This window comes from Oryzias melastigma, linkage group LG1, assembly GCF_002922805.2.
Source record: "Oryzias melastigma strain HK-1 linkage group LG1, ASM292280v2, whole genome shotgun sequence".
Lineage (NCBI taxonomy): Eukaryota > Metazoa > Chordata > Actinopteri > Beloniformes > Adrianichthyidae > Oryzias > Oryzias melastigma.
In genome coordinates, this window is record NC_050512.1 from 2,020,415 (window position 1) to 2,043,178 (window position 22,764).

General features: G+C 39.9%; 1 protein-coding gene across 2 annotated transcripts in view; it reads left to right on the top strand.

Moving 5' to 3' along the window:
• Positions 1-1,959: 1,959 nt before the first annotated feature.
• The window catches only part of chrnb3a (cholinergic receptor nicotinic beta 3 subunit a), a 36,038-nt gene continuing 15,233 nt past the window's right edge, over positions 1,960-22,764 (top strand). Inside the window, exon 1 of one of the 2 annotated variants that reach the window (XM_024259862.2) lies at positions 1,960-2,035. In XM_024259862.2, coding sequence (XP_024115630.1) covers positions 2,014-2,035 — 22 coding nt within the window. In that variant the 5' untranslated portion in view covers positions 1,960-2,013. Of the gene's footprint in view, positions 2,036-10,548; positions 11,014-22,764 lie in introns of those variants that run through there. The other variant, XM_024259861.2, reaches the window with a different exon arrangement.

The window sequence follows — 22,764 nt, forward strand, 5'->3', positions numbered from 1 at the left end:
ATATTTAGTCTCATAGTGGTGGACTATTGTACTCTTTCAGTACAGCTATGGACTGCGGTCAAATAAGACAAAAAGCCTTAGAAGAGATTTCTGCAAAAAAAAAAATTCTTCTCCCATATTTGTTTGAAATGCCTGTTATCCGTTCACCGCTGTCGATGTCACTCCATCTTGGCTAACTCAAAAAGGTCAGAAGAATCGGAAGTGTCGGAATTTCCAACACAAAAAAAAGCCCTAAGGTTGACTCTCTTTTGGGTTGTTTTACTCAAAGCAGCAGGCAAAGAAAGTGCTAACAGCGCCACCCGGAGGCCGAAAATATATTACAGCCGTAGAGTTTTGTAACATCATAGAGAATCAATAAGAAATGGGTAAGAAGTTTAACTAAACACTCCTCGGCTTCCACAGCCACGACTTGGCGGGCCAAATTTGGGTCGCCGGCCCCACTGTGGGCACCCTTGGTAAATAGCCTGAAAACTAAAAAAAAGCCTAAATTAGCCAAAACAGCTAGCATGTAGCTGAAATATTAACTAAACTTCAAAATAGCCTAAAAAAATCTTAGTAAATGCCAAAATAGTCCAAAAAGCTAGGATTAAGCCAATGTTTTAATACTTTGAAACTGTAATGTTTTAACATAATTATGAATAAAAAGGCAGGAATATTATTCCAGAATAAATCAACTTAAACCTTAACCTCAAAATGATACGTTAGAAATGAGCACAAAATAACATCGGGACATTAATAACAATAGAATAAAATGATCTGTTTGGCCGGAGAGAATTACCCAGAAGGCCGGATCCGGTCCCCGGGCCCTGACTTTGACACATGTGCTCTAGGCTGAGTCAACAGTGCTTTCCCACTAAACAAATTAAGCAAAGAAGAGCCTGTAAGCAAGATACTAAAGACCACGGGTCACCTGAAGTGCCAGAGCCGAAGAAAGGCAAAATAGTGAGCGAGTGCAGAAGATTTGAGACACAAATTGGTATTTCTTTAAAGAAGTCAACAGAAAGTGTGTCTGTTTGATGTGTAAGGAAGCTGTTGCTGTAATGAAAGAGTAAAACGTCTGTCTGCATTATTAGACCAAACATCAGAGCTACACCTCGTACACTGATGCCGCATGAACACAGAAAGTTAAGCAAATGGCAGCGAGCCTGCAAGCTCAACAATCATCGATTACACTGTAATCAATGAAAAAATTTGTTTTTCATTTATTTCCCAATTTTCTTTTTTTATCTTACACGGACCTGTTTTTTTCAATTATAAACCATTAATTTTGTTTCATGAAAATTATTATTATTTCAGAAAATGTAGGCAGGTTTTTATTTCTCGTATCCAACGTTGAAGCCCCCACCTTATTCTGAATACTTTCTCCACCTCACGCCCCCACATTTGCAGCAGAATGTCATTCTATGACATTTTGTCAGCTGCATTAAATCCTTCAGGGAATGTATTTATATTTCACTTCCAGCAGCAGTCACAGTTTTACCTATTTATTTTTTGGATCAGTTCTTTTTTTCTTTGTTATTAAAAATTCTTAAACGCGCATTAATGTATTTGGTTTGGGTGATAAGGCTCAACATTTGGGCCGTGACGTGCTGCCAGGAACATCCTCGTGCTTCGGAGGAAACAGAAGCAGCGCCTCCAGCACTCAGCCAAAGCTGGAATATAATGTCCTCCAGTGTTACTCTGCACATAAAATGTGACAACATTTTATAGCATAGGTGAACTCCAGCACAGACTTTGACACATCCTCTGTCAATAATTCTACATGCAGTAGTTAGAGAAGCTAATCTAGGGAGTCAAATCAGGATGAAGTGAATGAAAAAAACAGATTTTTTAAATGTAAAAAACAAGAATTGTACATTTAAAAAAAAAAAAACATTTAAAATGCATTTAATTTTAATTGTCATGAGTCCCTACTTAAGACTGATTACCTGGTTCAGGTGTGTCCAGCCAATGAGAACATGCCAGAGCAGGGGATGTAGGAAAACATGAGGGAAGGTGGCTGTCAAGGCACCTATGAAAGAGTATCCTATAATTGGTAAGTGCACAGTGGTTTTAGTGAACAACCGTGTAATGGCACTGAGCAATCTCCGGGTCCAAGTGTGGAATTTGAAAGTAAAAGAAGATCATGACATCAAGGTAAACAAATTTAATTTAACATCTACAGGCGATCACCAAAATGTCTAGCTAGAGCGTCATCCAAACTATTTACTTAAATCCACAAACAAAATGTGTCAACTTGTTTCACATCCAGAATAGATCTTTTGAAGTTCTGGATGTAGGTGACTGGTATCAGTTGGTATTTGTCAACAAATGTTTGTTCAAGCGGGCTCTTTAGTTGTTTTTCTGATGTCAGATGAAAATTGAAGAATTTGATTTAGAAATCAAACTCCTAAATGATTAGAAATTTGCCAAGCAGTATTTTGACCTAATGCTGAGTATTCATCGAGTTCTGTTCATTGGTCCCCAAACTGTAGGTGATGAAATCCATGGCGACTTCTGTTGCCTGACAAGTCAGAGTCTTTGCTTTTGACTCAGCAGTTCCCCTGAGGCCTCTGTCTCTCCCTTCAAGGAAAAAGCTCTGACTTTCTCCCCATCAGAATTTTGTTACTAAAAGCCTCTCATTAGTCTCTTTTAGGGAGTCCATACTGACAGCTATTCCAGAGCATGAGGAAGGAAGAGCGGATCGTTTAGCAGGGATTGGACTTGGCAGTCTTATAGTGAGCTGTTGGTTTGCCTAGGACCTCCTCAGCTGATTACTACTCTTTAGCTGCAGCTGAAATCATTAAACTCTCATGCTGTAGGGCATCTTGAATCCTCTCACCAAATTGTACTGACACGAGAACAACACATGAGAACTGGAAATAAAGTTCTCACAAGAATCTTCAGTAAATGGGACAACAGTTGCTGATAATTCCAACTCAGACAGAAAACAGACATTATCAAGGCAGTCCAGACACTCTGGTTTGCTGAAATCCAGACGGGAGCAGTCACTTGGAGAAGGAAAAAAAAGCACTGATAAGGTGAATCTTGGGGGATCAGGTGGAAGCTGTAGTTGTGAGATAAGATCCTTTTCTGGAGGCAAACAGGAGGCTATAGAGAAGAAAACAGCATATAAAAGTGTAAGTAACCCAAATAAAACCTGACAGTTTTTAACTTTTAAGGTTCATCGCTTGGGAAGTTGATCATCTGGATAGCATAGATCTGGGACGTTTTCTTCAGCAGAGATACCTTTAAAAAGCACGCCAGGAACATTTGGGGTCAGTAATATTTAATCTTTTTAATTGTTTTAAAATAAAGCTCAAAGTCATGCGAGTTAAAGGGAGATTAATACTCCGATGGCTTGAAAGCTTCAGCAGTGGCGCTCACGGCGGCGCTGTTCATAGTGCTGCCAAAATGGCCGACTGACTACAGTGAGTCACGCGGGATCTGGAGTTCTATTTTCTACCTCACAAATAAGCCCTTCTCATATGGCATTTTTTCGTCTGTTACTGATTGACAAGAATTTGATTAAAAGTATACTCAGAAATGCAATTTTTTACCTTAATTTTCTTTATCATCAAATAAGTGCCACAAGAACAGGTTAAAAAACACCAAAAACATGATTTTCTCCAGAGTGTGGACACATTTTAGTCTTTTACGACTACATCTGTAATCAAGCCTGCTTTAGTTACTTTGACATGTGTGAAAAAAGCATAAAATGTCACTTTGAAAACAAAAGTAATCTAATGGTCAACTTTAAAATCACCGGGGAGACATAAATACTTACTGTCACTCCAGATATTTTCTACCGTTAAATGTCAAATTTGCCATTATTTAACCCACCAGCTAGTGACATTTACCAAAGATACCTCTACGATCTCAATCCTTTTGGGATTTAAATTAACCTTATAAGAAATACATGCTATGTTTAAGGAGTGTTTCTGAATGTGATTGGTTCTTTTTACACTTCGTCAGCTGGAGGTCAAAAATATGTTTATCTCCTCTTCACCTCTTGGGCCTCGGTCCCAACAGAATCTTTCCACAACTGCTATTCCAAATCATTGATAATTGAGCGGCTCAGGGAATGAAGGAGAGCAACAGCCGAGCGGATGCTGTCCTGCCACTGCAGCTGCTCCTGGCTGCCACAGCAACTGGGGCAGAAAATCTGACTTATCGTTCTGTCATAATCAGCACTGTGGTATCTAGCCTCCCCAGAAAATGTGGTCTCTATATTTTGTTTTTATCTTCTTGTATGTAAACTTTGTTTACTTATTGTCCTATAGTTTGTGCAAATTCATGAGAGCTATTTAAGCTGCTCCCAAATATGTGAACCAGGATGTTTGTGTTGTGCATGAACATATGTCTACATTCTCAGTTTGTTCCACTGAATCTCGGTTATCTTTTTGAAATAATTAACTCATCATAACTCATCGTACCTGCCCATTTTCAATCATTTTAAATCTGATTTATTTCTTTCTAGATTGAGGATATTTTGACATTTTTGTCTGACTTTTTCTATTTCTATCCCAAGACAAATCTGTCAGCTGTGATGAGGGTTGAGCTGTATTTTCCTCAGACCTGCTCACCCTATAGCTGTTCAGGTTCAGGGGTCACTCAGCCTTTGGATCAGCGCTGATGAAAGTTATGCATCAGTGGCCCTCACTCATGCGCATCACAATGTTTGAACACGTCTTATAAAACAGCAATTGTTTCATTCCTTTTTTAAGATAAAACTTTAAGCATCGCTTGATTTGGAAGCATCTTAATGTACAAACTGAATCTCATCAAATTAAAGAAAGAACGGTAAATATGGATGTGGTTATGTATGCTTATATGTATGTATATATATATATATGAATGTGTGTGTAGGATGCATATGTTGGTTTGTTGAAAAAAAAATACATTGCAGCAGGAAATTTGCTTGAAAAATGTATGTTTGTTGTCTGTAATGCTGCAATATACTCAAATAGAGCCACTTTGGAAATATAGAATAAGGAAAAGAAATCCCCAAAACAGTAGAGAAGAAATGACCCCCCCAACACACACAAACACCCTCATGGTGCAAGAAAAGAGAGAACAAGAAAGAAGGAAGAAGAATAACACCCCCACCACTATGACAAAGCACACAAGTGCTGCCCAGCAGCATCAATAAAAGCTTGTGGTATTTATGTTTGAACACCTTTGTAAGCATCAAACCACATCATGGGGGGAAAAAAGATGCGCATTAAACTAGGGGGGCTCAAACCTCTTTGGCATGTGAGCTACCTTTATGATGAACAAGCTCGAAAAAATCTACCATACATATGTACGTGTGTGTATATATATTTATATATATAAAAATATATATACATATAGTGAAATCCTCATATTTATGTGCTCAAATAGATAGACTCATTATGAAAAGCAGATTTTTAAGTGGGACCGGTGCATAAGCGGCAGCGGTGACAATCCTGCTGCCTGAGTAAGCCCCGACCCCTCTGTTGGGACCGGGTAGCACGCGCCGCGGCAGAATGGCTGAGTAGGTCCGTCAACAGGCTGGAGTGGCCCTCCGCTCAGTGTAGCAGACTGCGCTCAGTGTAGTCAAACATCCATTTCAGAGATATATCGATCAGAAGATGTTCGATTGGTCGTTCTGCATGTCAATCAAGTGACGTAGTCATGGCGAGAATGGTGATTCGTTGACGAGAATTTTTTAAAATATATATTTTTTGTTTATTTATTTCAGATGGCCCGCGATCTACCTATGATCGACGTAATGGGCACCCATGAATGAAGCAATCTTAAAGTCCAGTACAGATGAACATCCTGTTTTTTTTGGGAGTTTTTAACATCTCTGTGTGTCATTTTTCTTATGAAAGAAAAAATGTAATAAGAAATCATTTTGTTTTTGAGTATTTCTCCTTCGGTGAGCCGTTTTGACATCAGAACGACTTGAAAGCAGAGGAGTGCATGTGCAACCTCTCTGACCTGCTCCTACCAGCGTGCACAAGCTGTGCGGGAGAAGAATGTACGACCTCTTCCCATGTCTGTGCTGGAGAGGGCTGCAATTCATTTAAAGTCCATCTGTGTTAAAAAAATAAGTAAGAAGCTGGACCTTTTTCTGTTTGATAACACAACAAGATATATTCAAATTTCTACCACTGCACTAGCACTCATCCTCATTTGTCAAAGGAGATGCGTGGTTGTAGAGGAAGCGATTTGTGCATGACACTGTGTGGTTGTGGGACCTCTTGTGGTGCCGATTGTGTGGCGCTTAGAGGAGCCAGTTCCAACCACGAAACACGTTCTATTTGAAGAAATAATGCTTTCGAAGTGAAAGTGAAGCTTCTCGTCCGAGCTGGCAACCATACGGCTGGACATTTTGATGTAGCAGCGGTGAAGATTTACGCAGAGCTATTATTGTCAGACAGGGAGGAGGATCAAGGGCGGAGCAACTCAACGCTAATAGCCACGCCCACCCAGAGGAGATTTGGAAAACAGCAGCTTCAGATCAACATTAAGAATGGCTTTTTCAGACATTTAGATAGTCAGATTCTGGTTTAAAACATCATAATCATCATTACAACACTACTGGGAACGTTTATTTTAAATAAAAAAAAATTGTCATAGAGGGACTTTAAGAAAGGTTTGTCTTACAATGAAGCAGACAATCCCTGTGATTAGAAAGGATGTCTAAAAAAGATGGATTAGAAGCCCAGGCGAAAGGAAAAGCTCTGTCGTTCATCTGCCTTTCCATTATTGTTTGTGCTGAAAAGGTCAGTGAACACACACTGCTGCGTGTCCGTTAAAGACAAGAGGCTGTGACTGCAGTTTAATCAACAGCAAGGAGATTTGTTCTTGTGTGTGGGCAGGCGGATGCATGCGCCTCTCATTAAGCTGCAGTGTTTTATGGCCACAGCATCCGGACCCACCAGTGACTGAAGAGCACAGGAACATAAAATATCACGGCAGCTCAACGTTTGCACACCAGAAGTCGATGCCTTGCGGTCGAGGACAGACATTGGTTTCAGCAGCATCGCACGAGAGTGTTTTTCACCACACGGAACGTCTGTTTATTAAAAAAGGCAGAACGTACATCAACAAATACAAAGGTTTATTGGAGGGAATAAAGGAAACAGAAGCTTTATTGCTCCGTCCCCAATCCTCAAGAAGCTAGAAGCTCTTCTTTCTTAATTACCATACCAATTGCCCTCCCAACCCTCCACAGATAACCTCATTGTGAATTCATTTCTTTAATTCAGTTGGACTAGAAATGAAACTAATTACTGAAGGAGTCTGCACCTTAAGGACTATCCACCACTTTCTTCCAGCTGTGAATAAAAACACTCTTGAAACGTTTGCATTTATGTTGAAGTGACACCATCTCATGTTGGATAAGCAGGAGGTGGTGTTTTCTTGGCTGCCTTTTGATGTGTGCATGTGAGACAGCTTCCCCCCGCGGGCGAGTCTTGGCAATCGCAGAGCAACAATCAGGTGCACGCATGAGACAGCGTCTAATGAAATGCACAAAGCCGGCACGAGCAGCCAAGTGGCAGATTTTCAAGCCTGTCTTTGTGTCGCAAAGAGGTGTGTGTTCCTGATGATTATGAATGAACCGTCAAATCCCATTTCTGGGTTTGTGAGTGGGAGTGGAATGATTCACCTTTCGTTCTTCTGCTGGCTGTTGTTAGTTTAAACTTAATTAAAAGAGACGGAGCAGCACTTCATCTTCTTCAACAGCTCGCCATGAGCTGCTCGAGTCGACCGACCGCTAATTTGATGGCCTGAATAAATGACACAAAACAGATGAAGCCGCTCTCCGTCCTATTGTCCGGCAGCATTCTTCACGCAGATCGCCATTCTTCACATTCTATCTGCTGTCTTTCTTTTTGCGTAGTGATGCATAGCATATAATCAAACGTAGAGTGAAGCCTGATTGCATCTGTAACAAAGAATCGGAAGATATGTTATACAAGGAAAACCTGAGGACCAGTTCCCTTTCTGCTCTTACACTCATTGGCTGTAAATGAGAACTGGATTAAGTGACTCCTCCCCCCTGGTGTTCCAAACAGGAAGTACCTGCTGGCTCCAAGAAGATATGAACAAGATTATATTTGTTGAAAGGTATAAAATTAATCAAGACGTAAACAATCGATTTCTGGCAACCTGCAGTTTCTCTTTCTATTTTTTTCTACCACCTTTATCTTTTTATGATCAATGTGATGCAAACAAAAAGACGTCCAATCCTAAACTAGCTTCCTCCAAGTCCATACCTGAGTTCATGTATCAGTCAAATGCCATGCATTATAGATTTAAATGCCAAATGAATAAGAAATATATCTAGATTTTAGCGTTTTTGGTGAAAGATTCGGACTGTATCATCTCACCATGAAGTTAATTGAATCCTTTAGTGAACCATGTATCGAGATGCGTATCGAATCGCTTGAGAGGGGAACATACAGCCCGACCCTGTACGGCATGGCGCCAAAACTAAACGGGATTTACACACACGCAAATACCAATGTCCGACAAAAAAGAAGTACCATAGCTGCCTGAAAGTAGTGGTGTGTTAATCTGTGAAACAAAAAATTGCATATTCACGTCCCCTCCAGAAGAAGGCGCCCTAGGCAGCTGTGTAGCTCGCCTATGCCCGGGGCCGGCCCTGCGTAGACACTGTTACTCAGATTTGATTAGTCTTTCCTATTCTTTCTTTTTTTTAATGGAAGAATGTTGGCACATCTTTTCAAATTATTCTGTTGAGACTTCCAAAGTTTAAAACTAATAAAAGAAAAACACGTTTTTAAAAATTAGTGTGTGACTGGGTACTGAAAATGAAATATCCTTTTGTTATTTACATCATCAGAAGTGAAAGTAAAAAACTTTTGTCCACTCTGAAACTACTCTGTTATTAATTTTGAACACAATTAACGAGGATTGCTGTTATACGAAGTCTTCAAACTTTAGAAGACTTGACTTAATGAATAATAAATATAAATTTTCTCGTTCCCCTTATGAATAATTCTTTTCTGCACAAAACATTAGTTTTATATGCACTACCCCACACTTATACACAGTAACTCAGATAAGCCAGAATAAGGGACCAATACAACATCCTCATTGTTTCACTGCTTTCAAAATGCTTAACATCATTCAGCTCAAACCTAATTTTTGACACTAGTTTTAATGTTTGACATAACATAATAAAACATTGATCATCTTTTTCATTGTGTTTTTCTGTAGGACAAGTCGCTCAATCAGCAAAACATTCTCATTTTAAACACATAATACTGTATATCTTCCGATTGTGTCCCACCTCCAAAAGACCAGGTTCCTTTGAGACACTCCCCACCCCCACACCACCACCACCAGGGCGTGCACAGTCTGTGGAATTGATGTTTAGTAGAGTTGGCCAACGCTCATTTGGGTTAGCATTTCAACTCGTTGGCATACGTCAAAGGACTAGATCTATAACTGGAAATTGTATGTCTTTGAGAAGTTGCTTAAAATGGATTGAAACATGTTTGTTTAGGTCTTCTTGGTGACAGAACACGAGTTGATTACAAGTTAGATCAAACTTAACTGCAGCTGTTCTGTGTTATTCTTGTGTCTCATTAATGTTTTTGTTGTTCTGTATGCAGCATGGTTGCACAGATTCTGTGAAGCACGCAGTCACAACAGTGGAGGAATTTAATTATTATTGTAATGATAGGTTCATTTGAACAATAAAAATCCACCCAAATCTTTAAAGAATCTGTATACATCTATTTATATTTCATCAAGGCAAAGAAGTATTTGAACCTTCTTGCCAGAGAGAAAGTACTTTGTGCATTGGCTGTATAAGTAACGTGTGTAGCTTTAAAAATGCATAAATAAAATACAATAAAAAATATTTTTGTAAAGAAAGTGACCCGAACCATGAATGTGTGTGTGAGAGATAACATTGGGCCATTAATAACAATAAAATAAAATGACCTGATCAAGGGCCAGATCTGGCCCCCGAGTATTGACTCTCTTTGACACATGTGGAATACACCCTAATATTTTGGTTTCAGCTATTCGTTGTTATATCTTTCCAACATATATTCAGGTTATTAAGATCCTCAAGTAACAATAAATCACATGATGTAAGTAGATATTACATAATTCAGACTGTGTCATTGCATATGCAGATCTGTTATCAAAATTAAGGCATTTTTTTCCATTGAAAGAGTCATTTATGTAAAGCAAGTATAGGGATGTATGCTGTTTTTTCAATAGATAAATCATAAAAATAAATCAGGTAACACAAATGAAAAAAAACATATGCACAGATAATTTTCATTAGAAAAGTTATTATTTTCAATAGAAAAGTCATCAGCATGAATCAAGCATCAATAATCCAAAATATATGTCGATTATTTTCATTAAAATTTCTTTTTTTAATAAATCACAAGTAAATCCAACAACAGTTTTATATCTTTGTTTTCACACGCTTTTCCTTTCACTCTTCAGTTCCTCCTTTAAATGATTTATAATCAGCATTAATGATTTAGCAGGACTTGTTTTAAAATTATCACTCCATTTTAAATGTACCATCTTTTCATGTCAGTATGCTGATGTTATCCTGGATTTTTTAAATATACTTTTATCCCCTCATTCATTTCCCGTGACCTGAAATGAGCTCTGTGGTTTTTCTAAGTGTTTTTTTTTATTTTATACACTGTGGAAGGGGTCAGATCTGTTCACCTCCTCCTCCTGCTCCTCTGGCTGTCTGACTCCGCTTCGGTTCCGTTCACACCGGGACTCGCGCGCAAAGATGCCGCAGGGAAGCACAACAGGCGACCGACGCGCATAAAGCGGAAGCACACGTGCGCGCCGCAGCCTGGAGGTCGCGCGCGCTCGCCTTCCTCGTTCAAACCGGACTCTCCGGAGCTCCCCACGTGGCCGCTGGACACGCGCACGCCGCGGGACAGCAGTGCGACTGACTGTCGGATCCGGCTCGGACAGGAGGAAGCATGAAGTTGGCGGCGTGGATGCTGTGCGTCGCTCTGACTGTGGAGCAGACGGCCGCTCAAGGTAAGGATGAGGACGGGACGGGACGCCTGACCGCGTGCGCCTGAAATGCAGAAGTCGAGGTGCGGCAACAGCAGAATCCGCGCGCACCTCAACAGGCTTTGTTCAGTTCCCGCTGAAGAAGGGTTTGAACAGAAGCCATTTTCGAGAGGAAAAAGATGCGGTCAGTGAGAGGAGCACCTTCATCATTACTGGAGAGTGAGAGCGCAGAGCCCCCCCCAGGGGTTACGCGCCAGAAGGGCTGCATGCCGCGCGCCAGGAGAGGACAGGAGGCGCAGAACGAACAGGAGAGGAATTCCCTCCCGGGAAAGCTCCGCGGGATTCATGGGGTCTCTGTGAGGAAAGACAGACAGAGGAACATCGTGTCAGAGTGGAGCTGAGACGATGAAGCTGCTCTGTTCTCTAAATGTAGTGTAGAAAAGTCAGGATGTGACTCTGGGTGACTGTAAGGCACAGGTGTCAAAGTCCAGGCCCGGGGGCCGGATCCGGCCCTCCGGGTAATTGTATCCGGCCCTCCAGATCTTTTTAATTTATTGTTCTTAATGACCCGATGTTATCTTATGCTTTTTTTCTAGCTTGTATAGTTTAGACAAAATATTTTTATATAGAGTAAAATATTGAAAGTTATTTAAGGTTTAAGTTGATTTATTCTTGAATGATATTCCTGCATTTTTATTAATCACAATTATGTCAAAAAGTTACAGTTTTAATAATTGTCATTCTCCTAGCTTTTTCGATTATTTTGGTATTTACTCCGATTTCTTTAGGCTATTTTGGAGTTCAGCTCATTTTTCAGCTACATGCTAGCTGTTTTGGCTAACCTAAGTTTTTTTTTAAGTTTTTAAGACTAATTTGGAATTTAACTAATATTTTGGTTTGCTTCTAGCTTCTGCGTTTTCAGCTTCAGTGTTTTCAGCTTCAGTGTTTTCAGCTATCAATTTCAGCATCTTCAGCTATTATCTTCTGCTGCCAAATTCAGCTTACAACATTCACTCTAGCATTATCGCAAGTAATGCTATATATCTAGTTCAAATTGTTTTGAATCAGGAACAGAAGAAAAAAAGCAGTTTGAAAAAGATCGTATTTGTGACGTAGAAAATACGCTGGGCGGGCTACAAGCTCCCTGCTGCTCTCCGCAAATCAGGAGGAAGGGGCGGCGTTGTTTTATATCAGTAGTCCCGCCTACAACTCAGACGGGATTTTCTGAAGAACTTCTGCTGCTCTGCTAAAACTGTCTCAGAAAACTGCAAGTTTTTAATTTTGGTTAAAAATCATAAATAAAAGAGCACTGGAAAGGCTCAAAATATGACTGTAGTGGGTTTGTTTTTTGTCTCATTTGAGGTCTTAAGCATAACTCTGTCTTATCTTGTTTTAAGGTGCAAATCCATGAAAAACTTCTCTTGAGTTTTTTTCTTTAAAAGATCCCCATGAGACTAGCTGCGTTTCCATTACACTTTTGCGCAAAACTTTTTCGAAATTTCTAGAATTTCGATAAAACAATGTTTCGAAAAAACAGCGTTTCCATTAACCCATGATTATGCGAAAAACTCGAAGTAATTCCCGCGATAAGTCATTAAAAAAACATGACGACGGATTTAAACACTATTTTCATGTGCAGTAGATTCATTCACATTTCTGCCACGGAGCTAGCTCTCATCCTTCCCATCAGAGAAGACGTCTACGTCTGATCCGAGCCTTGGAGCGGCAGGCTCCTTAAACGCGGGAGCGACGTAGAGTCAAACAGTTTTGTTAAATCGTGGTTGAAGAATTCACCGAAGAGCTGTGGATTCAGCATTTTCGCATGACACGCTCAACTTTTGATGAGCTGTGCGGTGCCCAAGGCAGCCAGTTGCTGTGAAAAAGCGCATTTGACCAGCTTTTCCTGCTTCCTGTCCGAAACGCCATATCCGGTTAATGGTCACGTGACTCGTTTGTTTCGAAAAAAGTGTTTCCATTACAGTTTTTCGAAAAACTACTGTTTCGATACGGCCCAAATACCACCTCCTCTAAGCGCAAAAACTTTATTTCGAAAAAGGCGAGTTTTTTCGAAATTGTGGTGTTTCCATTAGGATAATTTAATATCGAAATTCCGTTTTTCGAAATTTCAGAGTTAATGGAAACACGACTACTGTCATTCATCCTTTTGGGGATGAATGGACTCGTCTCCATGAGCGTATTTATTTAAATTCAGCTGAATTCCATACATTACATCGTGTCCTCCACACCGAATAGAATTTCTGCACTATTTGAGCTGCTTTAACCAAACCATCAATATTTAATTACATGACAGGGATTACCATCAGATCAGAACATTTTCATAATTAGAAAAACAGCAACATTTAACTGACTGGAGAGTAGCGGTGCATCCACATGAGTTAAACTGATAATGAAACAAACGTAATGATAAAAAGAAAAGTAGAACAGGTTCACATTAGCTTCATTAATGACATGATATAGAATTAACTCCTTAGAGATACAAGGTCCTCTTACATTTTTTAATTAACAAAGTCAAAGAAGATTGCTTTAAAAATGTTTCTTTTGTGTTTGAAGTTTTAATGTTGTATTTTTTTCTGTTTTTGAAGGTTAGAAAAGAACAACATAAATCATTTTGTATTGACATTTTCCTTCAACAACATGTTTTATTGATGAGTCACCACTCTGAATATATTTAATCTCTCTTTTTTTAATTTTGGATTCCTTTGGTTTTAGAGTTCGGCTCACCTTCACAACATAAACTTTAAATGTTCTAAAAAAAATCTGACGTAGCAAAACAACTACTAAAAAACTGGATCCCGGAGCAGATAAGTTTTTAAAAAGATGCTGTCTTTTGTGCCTGTTTTTAATTCATGAGTTTAATTTTGTGGAGAAAAAAACCACGGGTATGATTCTGAATTATGAATGGAACAGATGAACATGCTGGTTTGGTAGAGCTGCATGTCTAGGATCAGAACGAGAAGCTCCTGGGTTCTGATCCGGACCGTCATCTTTCTGTGTTTGGGTTACATGTTCTGCTTTTGCATGTGTGGCTAGTATGGTTCCTTCCATTTAAGTGATATTACAGTTTGTTTAAAAATGATTTTATGCAATTTTTTAAAATCTTTTAAGACCAAATTTATCATAATGGTGATTAAAGTATTATTTGAAAGACCCACTTAGATGAAAGTAGTGTTTTTGCCATTTTTACGAGTCATCATGTCTGAGTGTTTCTTTATTCTAATCATTGTGAATCAGGAGCAGACCAAAACAAAGGTCTGTCACCTAAACATTATGCTGTGTGGGCCACAAGCTCGCTGTTCTCCTAATCATAATTTAAAAAAAACAACACTGGGGAGACTTTAAAATAGATCATAAGAAGATTAAAGTGGGACTTTAAAGTAAAAACAATCATTAGGTTGTAAAAGAGAAATCTTCAGCCTTTATTTCGATAAAACTGATGCAATGAAATGTCTGTTTTGCTACATGGTCATGACTCACGAGTCATATCGTCGTTGCAATATTGAGCTCTAATATCGAGCAGCCGTCCTTCTGCGTGACAATGTCAGGAACATGAGTGACTGAGAAGAGAGGACTGAACCTATCTCAAAGACATGAAGAGAACTAAAGGTCGCTGTAGTAGAAGGAGCCTTTAGCTTTGGATGATTGGATTGAAGTTACGTTCAGTGATGAATCACCACTCTAGAGATGATGGTGAGTCCAAGTCCAACCAAACTGCAAGTCAGATGATGGAAAGCTGCAGATGTACACAGTCCTTATTGCAATGAGACTGACATCAAGTGAATTTATTTATTTATTTTTTCTTACAGCAGGAAATGACTCTGAAACGTTGACACGCCTCCAACTTGACTTCACTAGTGGCATGAACAGATCTGTGGTGACGATGGAGTCACTTTTCTCATTTATGTTAAGTGATTCAGCTGTCAGAACAATCCTGCAGACATGACAAGTGAACTAAATCTTGAAATCCCTTTTAAACTATCACTTGGTGTAAAGTTTTTCTCCATCCATATTAGAGCCAATAAAGTTTAGGGTTTTTGCTGAAGCGTGACAGCTACATAAACATAATCTATGGGATATTTCTTTCAGCATTTTAACAGAAGATTTAGTGTTTTTTGTCGTGACCAGCCACAAGCAGCATTAAAGCACCATCTTCGCTCTGTGACCCTAAGGTCAGAGCTATAATAAATAATTAGTTGCATGCCGGATTACATTTGACTCCAGACTGCAGAGCGTTGGGAGAGCGCGATCGCTCCATTCTGTGCACGAATATGCAAACTGTGACTTGTAGAGGCGGGTGACTGTTTAGCGTGATAGTCACATGTACCTGCAAGAGGGTATTCGATCAGATCAGTTAGAGGATTTATCCGGAATCCCTTTCGTTTGTCAAACATTGACTGTAATTGAGAACTGGACTGAATCCCCCTCCCCCCTGGTGTTCCAAACAGGAAGTATTCACTGGCTGCAAGTAGCCAAAGTTCTATAGACTTCTACAGAGAAATAAGCTGTTATTATATTAGTCAGAAGAACCATTCATGCTGTTTTGCCTTTATAACATCTTCTTGATTATCTTTTTTTCCACATGTTTTTCTTGATTGAGCTCTGGACCCCACGTGACTCCCTGCAGTCAGTCGGCCATTTTGGCAGTATTATGAACAGCGCCGCTGTGAGCGCAACTGTTTAGTATTTATCTCACTTTATTTCACGACATTGAGCTTTATTTTAAAACAATGAAGAAGATTAAATATTACCAACTCGATAATGTTCCAGGCATGCTTTTTAAAGGTATCTCCACTGAATAAACGTCCCAGATCTATGCTATCCAGATGATAAACTTCCCATCATCGTACATGGAGGACTCTAAAGTTCATAAAATTCTGGAGGGTCACAGATGGACTCAATCTGGGTTTGTAGTGAACATTCAGCTGTGGAATCTTCAATCAATAAATTGCTGCATCATCACTGGAAGGGTCAGTACTATATTCCAGACAGCTAACATTAGCATGCTAGCGGCAGGGTCAGAGCGTTGTTTGTTGACATTAGCTTAGCTAACGCGTCTGTTTGTCATTTTTATTTTTCTCTTCTCTGGAGATGGAAGGTAGTTGAAAAAAGATGGAATAAAGTCCAGACTCTATGGATTATCACTCTTTCTTCCTACAACATCTCAGGATCTAAATTTTGATTGCTACGTTAGCACTTGCTAACTTAAACACGACATTGTTATCCCCACTAACTGCATGTAATGAACTGTGGTTTTACACTAGCATCAATCTGAAACCAGGATTATATCGTATAATGAAAGTAAGTAAGCTTTGTATACAGTAACATACGTGATGTGAAGTAATCGCTGCACAAACAGAATCCGACCGCTGGAGGATCCATCTTTCAGTCTCGTTTGGCTCCTGGATCTTTTAATGGTGCTGATCCACTTAGCCCACCTCTCTGCATCTTTAAGACCTGGTCCCACAGGATTTGACGGCCATATCACGGGTAAAAAATTAGGAAAATCTACCACATGGGCTTAGACGCGCTAACTTTATTCATGTTCGTGGAGTAGCAGTGATACAGACACTGGAGTCCACTCCACTGCCAGAGCACTGCGTAGTCACGTGTAGCGCGTCCTCCCACGCTCAGCCGTTAAACAGACGCTGTAAGCAGTGGTACAAACGCAGACTGGCCAGGGAAACGGCCGTGCTACAGCCGTGCACAAACGCAGAATTTCAGCGTCCAAGCGCGTGTGTCGGCGTTCGCTCCACGGCTCGATCTCACCCTGAAACTGCTGATCCACGGCCATTTCACAGCTGTACCGCTGGTACCACACGCAGTCACCCGCAGTCTCAATTTTTGTGCAGTTCAAAAATTCTTTCTGCTTTAAACGGTGTCCAAATTTTGTACTGCATGTATGCACGTCTATTCCACAGCCACATGTCGGCTGTTGCACCACCAGTCCACTGCTAACAGCATCTGTACCACAGGGAGGACATTGTTCCATGCTCTAGCCGTGATATGGCCGTTAAAGCCAATGGGACTGGCTCTATAGGAATGCCATAAAATGACATACAGTGTTCCTCCGCTTTTTTACCGTTTCTAACTCAAGACGCTTGTTTGAAGGAGGAGCTGAGGTGATCTCCACACAGCCGCTGAACGAGGAAGGAGGAGGAGCTCCTCTCTCCATCAGCTGACTAAGAAACAACAGAAAAAACCTGATATGTTGAAGAAGATAATCAGGGAGAATAATCATCATCCTCAGCAAGTGTTTATTATTGGATTTAGGAGGAAGCACGATTCTGATCTTAAGGTACAGAGACTCTTCATCTGAGTCGTTAAGTATACTGTCACTGCTGCTGCTGTAGTCTTTTGTTCTGAATAATAATAATAAAAAAAACTCTTTATGTTGAACAATAATCCAATTTTCTTTAATAAATGTTTTACAACGCCCAATCAGAGTGTTTTAGACCAGTATGGATGGACCAGTAACAAACATTCTTCGGCCGCGGGGTTATTTGTGGATTCCTTCGGTCCATAACTCCTGCAAAAAGGGTGAATATTGTACTTTTCTTTTTTCCACGTCTATTTGTACAATCTGTGGTGCAACAGTTATCAACCATGATTAGCCTCCTTTACCGCGGCAGTCAGCTGATTCAATTGCTCAGGCCCGATTGCTGCCAATATGGCGGCGCATTGTGTGTTTTGTTCTGTATTTTTAAATATATGCTGGAAATCAATCAATCAATCAATCAATCAATCAATCAAACATAGCAGCATCCGTATCACGACAAAATTATGACTAAATTTACTTAATTTTATTGGAGCAAGAAGTAAGCCATTTTTTAAAAAATAGATGAGGTCACACTCGTTTGATCCAGTTCTCAGATACAGTCGATGGTGTCAACTGCTATAAACAGCTCAAATGTAAATCTTTTTTTTGTTTGTGTCTGCGAGACCTTTGCTTTTATTGGTGGATGCACATAGGGCATACATAGTGCTAATGGTTTTCTGCTTACCTTCTTCCTTTATGGATATGCACTATGCACCCCCCCCCACACACACACACTAATGCATCATAATTTTTCCTACAGAGTCTGAGCACCATACCCCCTCCCACTCCAACCATCACAGCACATTCTAATCAATACTGCTCCCCTTTACCTCTGTCCGAGCAACAACACACTCAGTAATTCTCTGTGGGGGGGGCATGCTGGTGCAAAAGAGTGACTGGTGTGCTCATACATTTGTTCCATGAGGAGCTTGACACAGAGCGTCTTCTAAGCGGATGAATTCAGCTGACTGAAAGCCCCGTTTCACGTCTCCTCAAGCGGACAGGGATGTGATGCAACGTTAGGTAATCTGAAGTCTGAGCGCCGCGTGGATTTTAACTTGTGATGGCCTATATGGCAGCCAAGATGAGGATTGACCTTTTTTTCTAATTTTCTCTTCCTCAGTCACTGAATCACAAGCGCTTGAATATGTGGGACTGTGAAGAACATCCTTCTTCATGGGACAGAGGAAACTTTGAGCTCCAGCAAATATGTTTGTGGTCTGCTGAGGCACGGCCATCAACTGAGTATAAAATAATCAAGACTCTGTTATTCTTATAGTCCTATTTAGCTTTTATGATTCCCAAAAACCCAACAGTCATTAGTATACTTTCATAATGGTCCCTACCAAGCCTGGTATGGAGGGTTGGGTCAAGAACATGAAAGCATGGATCCATCCTGTCTTTTATCAATGGTCGAGGCTAGTTGTGGTAGAGTAATGGTTCGTGGGATATTTTCTGGCCACACTTTGGACCCATTAGTACCAATTGATCATTGTTCCAACACCACAGTTTACCTGAGTATTGTTGCTGACCATGTCCAACCCTTTATGACCACAGTGTTCCATCTTCTGATGCTACTTCCAGCAGGATAATCATCTCAGACTGGTTTCTTCAACATGACAATGACTTCACTGGACTCTCATGACCTCCACAGTCACTAGAACCGAATAGAACCTTTGGAATGAGGTGGAATGGTAGATCGGCATCATGGATGTTCAGCTGACAAATCTGCATCAACTGTGTGATGTTGTCATGTCAATATGGACCAAACTCTCTGAGGAATGTTCCCTTGCTGAATCTATTCTACCAAGGACTGAGTCAGATCTGAAGGCAGAAGGGGTCCAGCCCAGTACTGACAAGGCGGACCTGATAAAGTGTCCAATGATTGTGGAAGTGGAAAGAAAACTAGATAGAAAATTTAAGTAGAATTCGACTTAGTACTGTGAGTATCTGCTGTGGAACATGGAGGTCAAGAGAGGTCAAGAAAAAGAAAAAACACGAAAACACCAGAAGAAAAATAAGTCTCAGCACTTCTTTTGGATTTTATTTGTGCAGCAATAGGGCGGTCAACTCCTGATTGAAAGGTCGCAGGTTCGATTCCCGCCTTGCCCGCCCAAGTGTTGAAGTGTCCCTGGGCACGACACTGATCCCCTCTGGTGAAGGTTGGTGCCAGTGTTTGGTAGCAGAGCCACCACCAGTGTGTGATTGTGTGAATGGGTCTGTGAATGTAAAGCGCTTTGAGCCTTCAAGGAAGGTAGGAAAGCGCTGTACAAGTATACACCATTTATACCCAGAATCACTTGGTAGTTTTGTTCTCATCATATTTATCAATTGAAAGAAGAAGTTAGTATGACGTGTACAATTTAAAATAGAAAATCAATAATAGTCTGTCATCAGGAAATCGCTTTATTGATACATTTAAATGTTTCAACTGGAGCAGGAAATGGCGTCCTTCAGCCCTCCAATTTATTTTATTGTTATTATCTTGCGCTTATTTCTAACTTGTATAATTTTAACAAAATATATTTTTATGGAGAGTAAAATGTTGAAATTTAATTAATATTTAAGTTTAATTATTCTGGAATGATAATGCTACAATTTTATTATTCATAATTATGTTAAAAAGTTATGCTTTTAAAGTTTTAAAATTGACATTCTGCTAGCTTTTTGGACTATTTTGGCATTTACTAAGATTTTTTAGGCTATTTTGGAGTTTAGCTAATATTTCAGCTACATGCTAGCTGTTTTGGCTAATTTAGGCTTTTTTCATTTTTTAGGATATTTGTAAGTGTAGGTATTTTATCAGCTACATGCTAGATGTTTTGGCTAACCTAAGCTTTTTTTAAAAAAAGTTTTTTAGGTTAATTTGGCATTTAGCTAATATTTTAGCTGACTATCAGCTTTACCATTTTCAGCTATCAGCTTCACCATTTTTAGCCATCACTTTCAGCATCTTCAGTCATCAACACTAGCATCTTCAGCGGCCAAATTTTCAGGTGATACTATATATCTAGTTCATAATTATGTTAAAAAGTTACAGTTTTAAAGTTGTGATAATGTAGTTTTAGAGTGTTCAATGAATGTTTTTCCTGTTCGGCCCACGACCAAAGGTGTGTTTTGGAGTTTGGACCCTTGTTCGATTGAGTTTGACACTCCTGCGCTTTAGATTTAGATTTTATTGCAGAAGAAGAAGAAAGTATGAGGAAAAAAACGATATTTTAGACCACAAATAGTTACTTTATAAAATATTTCCTTAAAAGAGTTTATAAAGTTCATACCTTTGAGTTTATATAGTTCATTTAGTCAATGTTAGCAGTAGCCGTCCTATGGGAAGTTAGTATCAAGCTCGCAGACTTTAGCTTTATGTGCTAAATCGATGTATATTTTTTATGAATCGATTATTTATCTATTAAGCTTAAATTGATCCAAATCGATTAATCGATTTCGGTAACCCGGCCCTACATCAGAGATTAATTTCTTCAGTCAGAGACAGAGCCTACTTGTTTGGATTTAAGCACAAACGAAGATTAGTCTCCCTCCTTTTCATCTGCTCTGCTATCTGCTCTTCCTGTCCTATTAAGGCATCTTACTGTATCAACTCTGCCCTCCTAACTCATTCTGTCTTTCTCAGACGCTGCAGGAAGTACTGCAGGTCACTCCGTCTCTCTTCCTCTTTATCAGCTCTCTCCATTCCTCTGGTGCATTTTGCTTGTCAGAGTGGCTGTATGATTAAACTTCTGACGGCCCTCTGCTGCGACACTCCACCACGGGCTCAGCCAAGTTTTGGCTTCTTATGTGAACAATGCTCCAAGCTTGGAGCTGATAAAGGGACCGTGTTACAGTGGAAGGCTCTTGTGTGCCGCTCATGAACAAATACCACGTTCTGCCCCCAGCGTCCAGCAAATGTGGCCGTCATTTGCATTTGACTTACATACAGTAATTAGCAGAGCTTTAGGGTCTTCCTTGTGGACAATGTGACAGAACATGCAGTTCTTAGTCTGGCACTCCTGCTTTAATTTCAAAAACACTTTATGTAACTGCATTGTCCTTCAGCAGCACATGTACTGAAAAGAAACCCTGCTCGTGGATTTCTTCTTCATTACTGCTCACATTGGGGACCAGATCTACGCAGCTGTTCACAAACGGATGGAGGCGGGTGAAATAAAAGCTCTGCTTCATCACGGTTGAGTGCGGGAGTCACTCTCTAAGTGACGATGAAGTCTGGAGTCTGACTGCAAAGTGAGTGCTGGGCTCCTTTTGTGTCCCCTGGTGATTGATCTGTCTGAGGTGATCTTGTCAACATGATCACTCCGTCAGCCTTGGGAGCTCGGATGTGTCCGTTTGGCCATGACCAGCTGTCAGTCCAAGGCCACCTATCTGTGTACGCAGCTCTCTAGTCTCATCTCAGAAGATGGTTCACTGTGTACATTAAGGACATCTTGTCAACACGTAGGAATAGATCTATATGTAAATACAGACAATGAGATCATAAAACCACACAAGCTGTAACAAATCTGCTTTTGTCAAATCATTTCAATCAACATGCATATTATATATGGAGCCAAATCAAGGCCATAAATGTTGGAAACACAAATAAAGCATTTTGAAAGAAATATTGGTGTTGGCCAAAAAAATGTAACATCTCCCAAACTTTCTCCAATCTAAAATAGACTTAAGTATTTTCAGCTTCAAAAGTTCTGTTATTCAGGTTTAAAAACTCGAAATTTCAGTTTCAAATCTTTTTTTCACTTTCACTTTTTTGAATCTGAAAATTTCAGTTTCAAAACTTTTGGTATGTTGGGGCGGGGCTAACACAGAGGACCAATCAAAATGAATGAGGATGGTAACTTCAGTCCTGGTGCATTCACTGACTCTGAGAATTTTGATAATTCCAGTCAGAAAATGTCTGTTTTGTCTGTACTATCATATTCTGAAGTTGTCCCAAGACGGGTGTAAAAGCAGGAACTCACATTTCCTGCATGAGAAAAAGTTAAAGTGTAAGCGCACTAGCAATTGGACCACGGGAGATAACAGGAGCTCTAGTTGTGTTTTTGTCATTTTATGGAAGCATTAGGACGTTTCGATGTTTGTATGTAACACCTCAACACGGCGCTTTGAACGGGCTGGAACAGTTTTGGATGCGATAAAACTGCTTTTTATCTCCGTCTTGGAACAACTTCAGACTATTATAGAACAGACTAAACAGCCATTTTCTCAGTTCTCAGGGTCAGTGAATGCACCGAGACTGAAGTTACCATCCTCATTGATTTTGATTGATCCTTGTGTTAGCCCCGCCCCAACGCGCCACAAACGGGCCAAAAGTTTTGAAAGTGAAATTTTCAGATTCGAAAATGAAAGAAAAAAAAAAAAAAAAAAAGTTGAAACTGAAAAAAAGTTTTGAAATTCTGAGCTTTTAAATTAACATTTTGAGGTTTGAAGCC